At 44.4% G+C, this 14,273-nt stretch overlaps 1 protein-coding gene across 1 annotated transcript in view; it reads left to right on the forward strand.

The window, feature by feature from the left end:
- IFT56 (intraflagellar transport 56) overlaps window positions 1-14,273 on the forward strand; it is a 143,347-nt gene that overhangs the window by 87,041 nt on the left and 42,033 nt on the right. The window contains exons 8-10 of the mRNA XM_069737071.1: window positions 4,807-4,881; window positions 4,956-5,058; window positions 5,270-5,325. Coding sequence (XP_069593172.1) covers window positions 4,807-4,881; window positions 4,956-5,058; window positions 5,270-5,325 — 234 coding nt within the window. The remainder of the gene's footprint in view (window positions 1-4,806; window positions 4,882-4,955; window positions 5,059-5,269; window positions 5,326-14,273) is intronic.

The raw sequence follows: 14,273 nt of genomic DNA on the forward strand, positions 1-14,273 counted from the left end.
TTCATCAGGACAAACCATAACCAAGTGAGCACAGTCGTGCATATCCTTCTATATTCTTACCCAGATAAGACCCTATTTGTGCTTTGTCTCCGCTCCACTTTCTCTCTCTTGTCAAATGAATGGTGTTGTTCAAAAGTACCACTGGTCCCACAAAAAATAAACCCTCATATATATATGTCAACAGAAAAGTAGAAGCCTTATTGCTCTGGGGAAGATGGGGAGGAAAAACTAGAAATGCAAAAAACGGAAATTGGCTGTGGTGTGAATGGGTTAAGATCTCTCAATGGGATTTATATCTAACTCATTACTGACCACTTCAGAACTCTCCAACCCTTTGTGTCCACACACGTCTGGGTCCTTCTTGAAATATCTTGTCATTGTCGTGCTGGGAGACCCATGATCCAAGATGCAAACCCAGCTTTCTGACACTGAGCACTACATCAGAACTCAAAATCCTTTGTTGATCTTCAGATTTCTTGATGCCTTGCACATGGTCAAGACACCCAGTGCCAGGGGCAGCAAAACCACTCCAAAACATCTTTGAAGCTCCACCATGTTTGACTGTAGGTACTCTGTTATTTTCTTTGTAGACATAATTTTCAGTAAACAGTAGAATGGAATGCTTTACCAAAAAGCTGTACGTGGGTCACTTCTGTCTAGAAGACGCTTTCCCAGGAGGATTTTGACTTACTTACATTTTGGCAAACTTCCATCTAGTTTTTTTATGCAGACAACTTGAATTTCTTTGGAATTTGATTGGGGCTTCTTATCTATTATACGGACTATCCCAGGTTGCAACCTTTCATCAATTTTTCTTTGCTGTCAACGTCCAGCTAGATTAGATACAGTGCCATGGGTTGTAAACTACTTGATTATGTTGCACACCACGGACAAAGGAACATCTAGATCTCTGAAAATGGACTGTGGACTGTTAACCTTGAAATTGTTGATATTGTTCAACAATTTTGGTTCTCCATGCTTATTGTGGCACATGCAGACACACAATGCAAAAATTGAGTCAGTTTCTCCCTTTTTGTCTGGTTTCAGGTGTGATTTACATATTGCCCACACCTGATACTAGCCACAGGCGAGTTTTAACGAGTATCACATGCTTGAAACAAAGATGTTTACCCACAATTTTGTAAAGGTGCCATCAATTTTGTCCAGCCCATGTTTGGGGTTTTGTGTGAAATTATATCCAATTTGCCTGTTTTTCTGTGTATTTTTTGTGTTCCAAATCACATAAAGGAAATAAACATGTGAATAACAAAACATGTGTAATAGCAATAATTTTCTGGGAGAACTAAGAACTAAGAGTAGCCACCTCCATATATAACAAAGTTGCACTCTGTAGCGCTATAGCATGAAAACATGAAGTATATGAAATATGAATTGCATTACTGATCTAGAAACTAGGAAAAATTGAGAATGAGCATAAATTGGCCCAATTCATGTGTACCTGGCAGCCGCGATAAGGCGATTCTCGTTGCTGTGAACCTATCTAATGTAACTTCTCTGCTAGGCTGAAGCCCTAGTCTGTGAGTCCTGGAGATCCCCCTTAAGTGTGTTTTCTTTTATTTAAGTGGGTTCTCCCCACTGGAGCAATACCATACAAGTTATCATTAGCTGTGGCTTGGACACGATTTGCAGGGCACAGAAAGAATGGGGGGGGGGGTAATTTAGCATTGTGATCATAGTTTTACTGGATTGTGTTTTGGAATCCATGTCACTTTTATTAAAGCAGCATGGTGGCTGAGTGGTGCGCACCATTGCTTTGCATCGCTGGGGTGCTACCTTCGTTCAGGTCCCACCAAGTACAACACCTGCAGGGAGCGTCCATATTCTCCCCGTGTTTGCATGGGTTTCCTCCAGGTTCTTTGGTGTATGCCCAAAGTCCAAATACATTCTGATGGGGAATCTAGATTGTGAGCCCCTATGGGGGTAGCGACGATAGTGTCTGTAAAGTGCTGTGGAGTTATTGGTGCTATAAAAGTAGGATAAATACCAGTAATCTGGAAATCTTCTATTTTTCCATTGACACATGTCAATTTAGGTTGGAGACTTATTTCTTTTGTGTGATAACTTGAAGCTTTTATTGGTTTTATTTGGGGTCCATAACATTAAAATTGCTTTTCATTCTGATTTTTGGAAGACAATAATTATTATTTTAATAATACAATTATTAATATAATTATTATTATTTCTATTTGTGTTTGTTATCCCAGTAGTGTAAGTGATAAGACAACTTTATTTTTCGGTCAATTCGATTACGTTAATACCAGATTTCTGTAGGTTTTTCATTAGAGTTGGTACAAATTAGTTTGCACGATCATTTCCATCGACCACGACAGAGGTCTGTGGCCGCTGAAATAGGAGAGGGAGTGCCGCCCCTTACCTGATGGAGACCACTGCTCTTCTTTTGATTAGCTGGACTGGCAAGACGACAATGTGACAGACACGTGAAGTTGCACTAGGCTAGCTAATCAGAATGACCAGGGCCGCCGTCAGGTGGAGGCTCTACTCCTGCTCCCATTCCACCGGCCACAGACCACTGTAATGCCTGATGGAGTGGAACGTGCAAATCGGTTGTCACCAACTCTATTCTTTACATTTTTCAACTTTTGCACTCCAAAAACTGTTTTTTACAGCAAATATTTTGTTTTTGCAATCACATACACTAACAACTATAATTTTCTTATTTTTTTATCAACTGAGCTGAATGAGTGCTGTTTTTTTGCGAGGTGGTGGTCATCTGTGCTTTCTAATCATGTACAAGGTTAGCCAGGAGACCAGTGCTGTATCATTACATCTACAGTGAGAAAGCCTGCTCTAAGCTACGGTGGGAGTTTGCTCTTCTTCTGAGGGTTGCTGCTTCCTTATGATTTTTAGCATCATACAGTGAGAAGAAGTGCATGCCCCAGTGAAAACTGTCTAACACCCACTTAGACTTAAAGAAAATTAACTCATTAGAGGCCAAATATTTTAATTGCTAATATCTCTGCAGTGGAGGTGCAAAAAAAACCAAAAAGATTTTGTTCCACTTTGCAGCCATTATTACATTCTGCATCCAGTTCAACATGAAAAATTTGGTGAAAGGTTTTCTTTACGCACAGAAGCAAATTGCTTAAGAATTTTATATTTAATTATTACAACTGAGACAGAGTAGCTGGTTTACTCATCTTAAGACCTTCCCAACTTGGCCAGTTTCCATTTATGCGTTTTCATTTTTTCCTCCCCTTCATCCAAGAGCCATAACTATTTTATTTTTTTATTGCGGGACAAATTATATTTTCATACATTTTAAAATATAATGTGCTGCAAAACAGAAAAAAACAGGTGTAGTTAAATTGCCCCCCAAAAATGTAATTCTGACATTTTTGGGAATCATCATTTTTATGGTGTATATTATGCGGTTAAATTGACCTGACAACATGATTATGCAGGTCATAACCTACTAGGGTTAGTCCAGCGGACGGCGCAGCCAACAACACAAGCTCCCTTAACGCCCTATGCAGGTCCTTCCCCTGCCCCGTCACGTGTCTAGTCCCTAGCTGTCACCTCACTATACCCTGGGTAGTGCCTGGACAGCAAGGACTCTAGCCTCACCACTGCAGATGGTGTAAACATGGGGTAGTCACAAGCACCAGGCAGACAAAGCCAGGGATCAAGAAAGTTTAGCTCAAGCTTCTACTGCAAGCTTCACACATCAGAGGATATGGAATCAGGACCTCAATCAGCTGATACACTCTGGCACCAGAGATCTCCCAATTCCTCGGCTGGTCTCCAGAGAAAAACTCTATCACCAACAGTCAGCTGATATGTCAGGTGACTATTTAAAGGATAGTGGGAGTGGTCACCACCCACATTAGCTGACCAGCAAACACAGCAGCTGCCAGCAAGGAAACTGACATTAACCCTTGCTGGCCCAAAAGGAAAAAACATGTTTAAATTAAAGCAGAACCAGAGCCTGTCACGACTTCCACAAAATGAGTCATGACATTAAATTTTTGATTGTGTTGCCATTTTCTAAGACCTGTGTTTTCATTTTTCAGTATATGGAGCTGTATGAGGGCTTGTTTTTTGCAGAGCGAGCTAAGGCTTCTATTGATATAATGCTCAAGTAGATATGATGTTTTCATCGCTTCTTACTGCAAGTTTTTGTCATGTTATCGCAAACAAAAAAGCAATTTTGACGTTTTTGATTTTTTCTGTTTGCGGCGTATTCTGATTGGGTTAACTAGTTTTACATTTTGATCTTACTTTTATGGACATGGCAATACCACGTGTGTTTTTTATATCTTTATTTTTATTGGAGGAAAAATTAGTAAATATCGTGGTCTACTTTGAAGCCCAGTAAAAGGCTGTTTTACATTGGAATTCTGTGATGGCAGGTGTGGAGGTCTTCAACAGACCATCGGCTGTCATAGCAACCCATCAGCGCCCCGTGGGCATGTCAAGGGGCAGCCGAAGAGCACATAGAATGAATACCCACATGCCGGCGTGTTGTTAGTGCCGCTGTCAGAGATTGACAGTGGCATTTATCAGTTTGAAAGTCAGGGACAGACCTCTTCTTCACCCGCGAATGTTAGACACAGATCCTGGTTGTGACGTGTAGCCATTATCTGCCAAGCATGGGGTGGTGTCACGCTGTGAGCCCGCTCCATACACCCACTCCTGATTTGCGCTGTACATGTGTGGTAAACATCAGGTAGGGGTTAACATATCCGCACAATCTGTAAGAAAACTGTAAATAGTCAAATATTTCACCTTTTTACAGAGAATATTTCCTTCTTTTTTCTGTTACAGGCAGAATTAAAAAGTTTAATGGACAATACATTATCTTCCTTTGAATTTGCCAAAGAGCTGATTAAACACAACCTTGTAAGTAGTTTTCACGTGGAGTCTTTCTGTTAATTACATCATTTAAAAAAAACTAACCAGCGATGTTTTGTCAGGTGGTGTTTCGTGCCGGAGAGGGCGCCCTACAGGTACTGCCACCCTTGGTCGATGTTATTCCAGAGGCACGATTAAACTTGGTTATTTATTATCTCAGGCAAGGTAAAAATGTGTAACCTTAGTCGGGTTTATTTTCATTTTATTCTGGTTTATAAAGTGCAGTGTTCAGTTTCAGAGAAGAGTATACATGAGCCTCATGATTGAACAAGTGTGGTGGGTAAGGATTTGTGGACTCTTGTGTAAAGAAGAAACCAATATCTATACAACTAGGTAGATAACTTGCATTCAGTTGCATCATTTTCTTCATTTTTAGATGATGTCCAAGAAGCTTTTAATTTAATCAAAGACCTGGAACCAACTACCCCACAGGTATATGCAAGTGAATGCAAGATTCTTTGGAGAGTAGACTGAAAAAGTCTCTTGTTCTTTTCCTATCAACTGACTTTACATCTGACCTGCTGATATCAAAAAGGTTATTTCCTAATTACCAGCACACTGAATGTAATATCACAAGGTTGAATTGTTATAAGAGTTTTCCAGTTTTAACCATGGTGTCTAACAATGGTTGACACGCTCATCCACACTGCTGCACTCAGTCCTTTACTTCTTTGTGACTGAGCTACAATAACATCACAGCCACACTGTCATGTACTACTCCTCTTGTGCTGACTTAGAGTATGTGCACACGTTGCGAATTTCCTGCGGATCCACAGCGTTTTTTACCGAGCAGAAACGCTGCAGATCCGCAAGTGATTTACAGTACAATGTAAATCAATCTGACGGTGTAGAAAATTCCGTGCGGAAACGCTGCGGATTAAAAGTAGTAGCATGTCACTTCTTTTGTGCGGATCTGCAGCATTTTTCTACCCATTCCATTATAGAAAAAACGAAAAAAATCCGCAGCAAAACCGCACCAAAAATGCTGCGGATCCACACAAAAAACGCGACAAATCCGCAGCTGCGTTTTCTGCCAAGACATGCAGAATCCGCACCAGAAATTCCTAAGCCTAATCCGCAACGTGTGCACATGGCCATAAGGTGTTGTCCGGACATAGGCATTTCATGATCTGTCTACAGGATGGAGGTATCAGGTCATCAAATACCTATGCCCGATCTTCAGGATGGGGGTGTCCGGGTATAGGTATTTGATATCCTAGCTACAGGATGGGGGTGTCCAGGTATAGGTATTTGATGTCCTAGCTACAGGATGGGGGTGTCCGGGTATAGGTATTTGATGTCCTAGCTACAGGATGGGGGTGTCCAGGTATAGGTATTTGATGTCCTAGCTACAGGATGGGGGTGTCTGGGTATAGGTATTTGATGTCCTAGCTACAGGATGGGGGTGTCCAGGTATAGGTATTTGATGTCCTAGCTACAGGATGGGGGTGTCCGGGTATAGGTACTTGATGTCCTAGCTACAGGATGGGGGTGTCCAGGTATAGGTATTTGATGACCTCTCTACAGGATGGGGGTGTCTGGGTATAGGTACTTGATGTCCTAGCTACAGGATGGGGGTGTCCAGATATAGGTATTTGATGTCCTAGCTACAGGATGGGGGTGTCCAGGTTTAGGTATTTGATGTCCTAGCTACAGGATGGGGGTGTCCAGGTATAGGTATTTGATGTCCTAGCTACAGGATGGGGGTGTCCAGGTATAGGTATTTGATGATCTAGCTACAGGATGGGGGTGTCCAGGTATAGGTATTTGATGATCTAGCTACAGGATGAGGGTGTCCGGGTATAGGTACTTGATGTCCTAGCTACAGGATGGGGGTGTCCAGGTATAGGTATTTGATGTCCTAGCTAAAGGATGGGGGTGTCCAGGTATAGGTATTTGATGTCCTAGCTACAGGATGGGGGTGTCCAGGTATAGGTATTTGATGTCCTAGCTACAGGATGGGGGTGTCCGGGTATAGGTATTTGATGTCCTAGCTAAAGGATGGGGGTGTCCAGGTATAGGTATTTGATGTCCTAGCTACAGGATGGGGGTGTCCAGGTATAGGTACTTGATGTCCTAGCTACAGGATGGGGGTGTCCAGGTATAGGTATTTGATGTCCTAGCTACAGGATGGGGGTGTCTGGGTATAGGTACTTGATGTCCTAGCTACAGGATGGGGGTGTCCAGGTATGGGTATTTGATGTCCTAGCTACAGGATGAGGGTGTCCAGGTATAGGTATTTGATGACCTCTCTACAGGATGACAGGATGGGGGTGTCCAGGTATAGGTATATGATGATCTAGCTACAGGATGAGGGTGTCCGGGTATAGGCATTTGATGACCAATCTACAGGATGGGGGTGTCCAGGTATAGGTATTTGATGACCAATCTACAGGATGGAGGTGTCCAGGTATAGGTATTTGATGACCAATCTACAGGATGGGGGTGTCCAGGTATAGGTATTTGATTATCTATCTACAGGATAGGGGTGTCCAGGTATAGGTATTTGATGACCTCTCTACAGGATGGGGGTGTCCAGGTATAGGTATTTGATGACCTATCTACAGGATGGGGGTGTCCAGGTATAGGTATTTGATGACCTCTCTACAGGATGGGGGTGTCCAGGTATAGGTATTTGATTACCTCTTTACAGGATGGGGGTGTCCAGGTATAGGTATTTGATGACCTATCTACAGGATGGGGGTGTCCAGGTATAGGTATTTGATAACCTCTCTACAGGATGGGGGTGTCCAGGTATAGGTATTTGATGACCTCTCTACAGGATGGGGGTGTCCAGGTATAGGTATTTGATAACCTCTCTACAGGATGGGGGTGTCCAGGTATAGGTATTTGATGACCTCTCTACAGGATGGGGGTGTCCGGGTATAGGTACTTGATGTCCTAGCTACAGGATGGGGGTGTCCAGGTATAGGTACTTGATGTCCTAGCTACAGGATGGGGGTGTCCAGGTATAGGTATTTGATGATCTATCTACAGGATAGGGGTGTCCAGGTATAGGTATTTGATGACCTATCTACAGGATGGGGGTGTCCAGTTATAGGTATTTGATGATCTAGCTACAGGATGGGGGTGTCCAGTTATAGGTATTTCATGACCTCTCTACAGGATGGGGGTGTCCGGGTATAGGTATTTGATGATCTAGCTACAGGATGAGGGTGTCCGGGTATAGGTATTTGATGACCTCTCTACAGGATGGGGGTGTCCAGGTATAGGTATTTGATGACCTATCTACAGGATGGGGGTGTCCAGGTATAGGATTCAAGATTCAAAGAAGCTTTATTGGCAGGACCAAATACACATCAGTTTTGCCAAAGCAAGTGTATAGAGGCAATAGGGATAGGGACTGTGGGGATGTTGGGTAGGAGCTGTAGGGGAGGTGGATGGGGCAGATCTAGGGTGGGGGCTATAATCCATGGCATAGGGGAGGTGGATGGGGCAGGTCCATTGTGGGGGCTATAGTCCATGGCATAGGGGAGGTGGATGGGGCAGATCCAGGGTGGGGGCTATAGTCCATGGCATAGGGGAGGTGGATGGGGCAGGTCCAGGTTGGGGGCTATAGTCCATGGCATCATAGTTCTCTTTCTCGCAGTCTATGACATTCGCTCACATACCGCGCTGCTATCTTGGTATTTGATGACCTCTCTACAGGATGGGGGTGTCCAGGTATAGGTATTTGATGACCTATCTACAGGATGGGGGTGTCCAGGTATAGGTGTTTGCTGACCTCTCTACAGGATGGGGGTGTCCAGGTATAGGTATTTGATGACCTATCTACAGGATGGGGGTGTCCAGTTATAGGTATTTGATGATCTAGCTACAGGATGGGGGTGTCCAGGTATAGGTACTTGATGTCCTAGCTACAGGATGGGGGTGTCCAGGTATAGGTATTTGATGATCTATCTACAGGATAGGGGTGTCCAGGTATAGGTATTTGATGACCTCTCTACAGGATGGGGGTGTCCGGGTATAGGTATTTGATGACCTATCTACAGGATGGGGGTGTCCAGTTATAGGTATTTGATGATCTAGCTACAGGATGGGGGTGTCCAGTTATAGGTATTTCATGACCTCTCTACAGGATGGGGGTGTCCGGGTATAGGTATTTGATGATCTAGCTACAGGATGAGGGTGTCCGGGTATAGGTATTTGATGACCTCTCTACAGGATGGGGGTGTCCAGGTATAGGTATTTGATGACCTATCTACAGGATGGGGGTGTCCAGGTATAGGATTCAAGATTCAAAGAAGCTTTATTGGCAGGACCAAATACACATCAGTTTTGCCAAAGCAAGTGTATAGAGGCAATAGGGATAGGGACTGTGGGGATGTTGGGTAGGAGCTGTAGGGGAGGTGGATGGGGCAGATCTAGGGTGGGGGCTATAATCCCCCAGGATGGGGGTGTCCAGGTATAGGTATTTGATGACCTCTCTACAGGATGGGGGTGTCCAGGTATAGGTATTTGATGACCTCTCTACAGGATGGGGGTGTCCGGGTATAGGTACTTGATGTCCTAGCTACATGATGGGGGTGTCCAGGTATAGGTATTTGATGATCTATCTACAGGATAGGGGTGTCCAGGTATGGGTATTTGATGACCTCTCTACAGGATGGGGGTGTCCGGGTATAGGTATTTGATGACCTCTCTACAGGATGGGGGTGTCCGGGTATAGGTATTTGATGACCTCTCTACAGGATGGAGGTGTCCAGGTATAGGTATTTGATGATCTAGCTACAGGATGGGGGTGTCCGGGTATAGGTATTTGATGACCTATCTACAGGATAGGGTGTCCAGGTATAGGTATTTGATGATCTAGCTACAGGATGGGGGTGTCCGGGTATAGGTATTTGATGACCTATCTATAGGATGGGGGTGTCCAGGTATAGGTATTTGATGATCTAGCTACAGGATGGGGTGTCCGGGTATAGGTATTTGATAACCTCTCTACAGGATGGGGGTGTCCAGGTATAGGTATTTGATGACCTCTCTACAGGATGGAGGTGTCCAGGTATAGGTATTTGATGACCTATCTACAGGATAGGGTGTCCAGGTATAGGTATTTGATGATCTAGCTACAGGATGGGGGTGTCCGGGTATAGGTATTTGATGACCTATCTATAGGATGGGGGTGTCCAGGTATAGGTATTTGATGATCTAGCTGCAGGATGGGGGTGTCCGGGTATAGGTATTTGATAACCTCTCTACAGGATGGGGGTGTCCAGGTATAGGTATTTGATGATCTAGCTACAGGATGGGGGTGTCCGGGTATAGGTATTTGATGACCTATCTACAGGATGGGGGTGTCCAGGTATAGGTATTTGATGAACTATCTACAGGATGGGGGTGTCCAGGTATAGGTATTTGTATTTGATGACCTCTCTGCAGGATGGGGTGTCCAGGTATAGGTGTTTGCTGACCTCTCTACAGGATGGGGGTGTCCAGTTATAGGTATTTGATGATCTAGCTACAGGATGGGGGTGTCCAGTTATAGGTATTTCATGACCTCTCTACAGGATGGGGGTGTCCGGGTATAGGTATTTGATGATCTAGCTACAGGATGAGGGTGTCCGGGTATAGGTATTTGATGACCTCTCTACAGGATGGGGGTGTCCAGGTATAGGTATTTGATGACCTATCTACAGGATGGGGGTGTCCAGGTATAGGTATTTGATGACCTCTCTACAGGATGGGGGTGTCCAGGTATAGGTATTTGATGACCTCTCTACAGGATGGGGGTGTCCAGGTATAGGTATTTGATGACCTATCTACAGGATGGGGGTGCCCAGTTATAGGTATTTGATAACCTCTCTACAGGATGGGGGTGTCCAGGTATAGGTATTTGATGACCTCTCTACAGGATGGGGGTGTCCAGGTATAGGTATTTGATGACCTCTCTACAGGATGGGGGTGTCCAGGTATAGGTATTTGATGACCTATCTACAGGATGGGGGTGCCCAGTTATAGGTATTTGATGACCTCTCTACAGGATGGGGGTGTCCAGGTATAGGTATTTGATGACCTCTCTACAGGATGGGGGTGTCCAGGTATAGGTATTTGATGACCTATCTACAGGATGGGGGTATCTAGGTATAGGTATTTGATGATCTATCTACAGGATAGGGGTGTCCAGGTATAGGTATTTGATGATCTATGTACAGGATAGGGGTGTCCAGGTATAGGTATTTGATGACCAATCTACAGGATGGGGGTGTCCAGGTATAGGTATTTGATGACCTCTCTACAGGATGGGGGTGTCCAGGTATAGGTATTTGATGACCTATCTACAGGATGGGGGTGTCCAGGTATAGATATTTGATGATCTAGCTACAGGATGGGGGTGTCCGGGTATAGGTATTTGACCTATCTACAGGATGGGGGTGTCCAGGTATAGGTATTTGATGACCTATCTACAGGATGGGGGTGTCCAGGTATAGGTATTTGTATTTGATGACCTCTCTGCAGGATGGGGTGTCCAGGTATAGGTGTTTGCTGACCTATCTACAGGATGGGGGTGTCCAGGTATAGGTATTTGATGACCTCTCTACAGGATGGGGGTGTCCGGGTATAGATATTTGAAGACCTCTCTACAGGATGGAGGTGTCCATGTATAGGTATTTGATGATCTAGCTTCAGGATGAGGGTGTCCAGGTATAGGTATTTGATGATCTATGTACAGGATGGGGTGTCCAGGTATAGGTATTTCATGATCCACAAAGAGTTATAGAATAGGACGGCACTAGAGCGATACTTTATGCAGCAGCAAGGACCATAGATAGGATCCAGAGCATTAGGCGTCACGCTTACTACGGGGTATTCGGTGCACAGCAGCTGAAAACCAATAGTTCATGTGTGCTCATAAGTAAGAAAATATGCGGCACTCACCCCAAATTCTGCAGTGGAAAGCGTGAATTATAATGGAAAACTTCAACAGATAGATATCCGTTACAACATAAGATAAGCAGGAGGGTGTGGTGTTGGAGCTGTTGAAGTTTTCCATTATAATTCACGCTTTCCACTGCAGAATTTGGGGTGAGTGCCGCATATTTTCTTACTTATGAGCACACATGAACTATAGGTATTTCATGACCTATCTACAGGATGGGGTGTCCAGGTATAGGTATTTGATGACCTATCTACAGGATAGGGTGTCCAGTTATAGGTATTTGATGACCTCTTTACAGGATGGGGGTGTCCAGTTATAGGTATTTCATGACCTCTCTACAGGATGGGGGTGTCCGGGTATAGGTATTTGATGATCTAGCTACAGGATGAGGGTGTCCAGGTATAGGTATTTGATGATCTAGCTACAGGATGAGGGTGTCCGGGTATAGGTATTTGATGATCTATGTACAGGATGGGGGTGTCCAGGTATAGGTATTTGATGATCTATGTACAGGATGGGGGTGTCCAGGTATAGGTATTTGATGATCTATGTACAGGATGGGGGTGTCCAGGTATAGGTATTTGATGATCTAGCTACAGGATGAGGGTGTCCAGGTATAGGTATTTGATGATCTATGTACAGGATGGGGGTGTCCAGGTATAGGTATTTGATAACCTCTCTACAGGATGGGGGTGTCCAGGTATAGGTATTTCATGACCTATCTACAGGATGGGGTGTCCAGGTATAGGTATTTGATGACCTATCTACAGGATAGGGTGTCCAGTTATAGGTATTTGATGACCTCTTTACAGGATGGGGGTGTCCAGGTATAGGTATTTGATGACCTATCTACAGGATGGGGGTGTCCAGGTATAGGTATTTGATGATCTAGCTACAGGATGGGGGTGTCCAGGTATAGGTATTTGATGACCTATCTACAGGATGGGGGTGTCCAGGTATAGGTATTTGATGATCTAGCTACAGGATGAGGGTGTCCAGGTATAGGTATTTGATGACCTATCTACAGGATGGGGGTGTCCAGGTATAGGTATTTGATGATCTAGCTACAGGATGGGGGTGTCCGGGTATAGGTATTTGATGACCTATCTACAGGATGGGGGTGTCCGGGTATAGGTATTTGATGACCTATCTACAGGATGGGGGTGTCTGGGTATAGGTATTTGATGACCTCTCTACAGGATGGGGGTGTCCAGGTATAGGTATTTGATGACCTCTCTACACGATGGGGGTGTCCAGGTATAGGTATTTGATGATCTAGCTACAGGATGGGGGTGTCCGGGTATAGGTATTTGATGATCTATGTACAGGATGGGGGTGTCCAGGTATAGGTATTTGATAACCTCTCTACAGGATGGGGGTGTCCAGGTATAGGTATTTCATGACCTATCTACAGGATGGGGTGTCTAGGTATAGGTATTTGATGATCTAGCTACAGGATGAGGGTGTCCGGGTATAGGTATTTGATGATCTATGTACAGGATGGGGGTGTCCAGGTATAGGTATTTGATGATCTATGTACAGGATGGGGGTGTCCAGGTATAGGTATTTGATGATCTAGCTACAGGATGAGGGTGTCCAGGTATAGGTATTTGATGATCTATGTACAGGATGGGGGTGTCCAGGTATAGGTATTTGATAACCTCTCTACAGGATGGGGGTGTCCAGGTATAGGTATTTCATGACCTATCTACAGGATGGGGTGTCCAGGTATAGGTATTTGATGACCTATCTACAGGATAGGGTGTCCAGTTATAGGTATTTGATGACCTCTTTACAGGATGGGGGTGTCCAGGTATAGGTATTTGATGACCTATCTACAGGATGGGGGTGTCCAGGTATAGGTATTTGATGATCTAGCTACAGGATGGGGGTGTCCAGGTATAGGTATTTGATGACCTATCTACAGGATGGGGGTGTCCAGGTATAGGTATTTGATGATCTAGCTACAGGATGAGGGTGTCCAGGTATAGGTATTTGATGACCTATCTACAGGATGGGGGTGTCCAGGTATAGGTATTTGATGATCTAGCTACAGGATGGGGGTGTCCGGGTATAGGTATTTGATGACCTATCTACAGGATGGGGGTGTCCGGGTATAGGTATTTGATGACCTATCTACAGGATGGGGGTGTCTGGGTATAGGTATTTGATGACCTCTCTACAGGATGGGGGTGTCCAGGTATAGGTATTTGATGACCTCTCTACACGATGGGGGTGTCCAGGTATAGGTATTTGATGATCTAGCTACAGGATGGGGGTGTCCGGGTATAGGTATTTGATGATCTATGTACAGGATGGGGGTGTCCAGGTATAGGTATTTGATGACCTATCTACAGGATGGGGGTGTCCAGGTATAGGTATTTGTATTTGATGACTTCTCTGCAGGATGGGGTGTCCAGGTATAGGTGTTTGCTGACCTCTCTACAGGATGGGGGTGTCCAGGTATAGGTATATGATG

The sequence above is a fragment of the Ranitomeya imitator genome, chromosome 8, assembly GCF_032444005.1.
Source record: "Ranitomeya imitator isolate aRanImi1 chromosome 8, aRanImi1.pri, whole genome shotgun sequence".
NCBI classification, from domain to species: domain Eukaryota; kingdom Metazoa; phylum Chordata; class Amphibia; order Anura; family Dendrobatidae; genus Ranitomeya; species Ranitomeya imitator.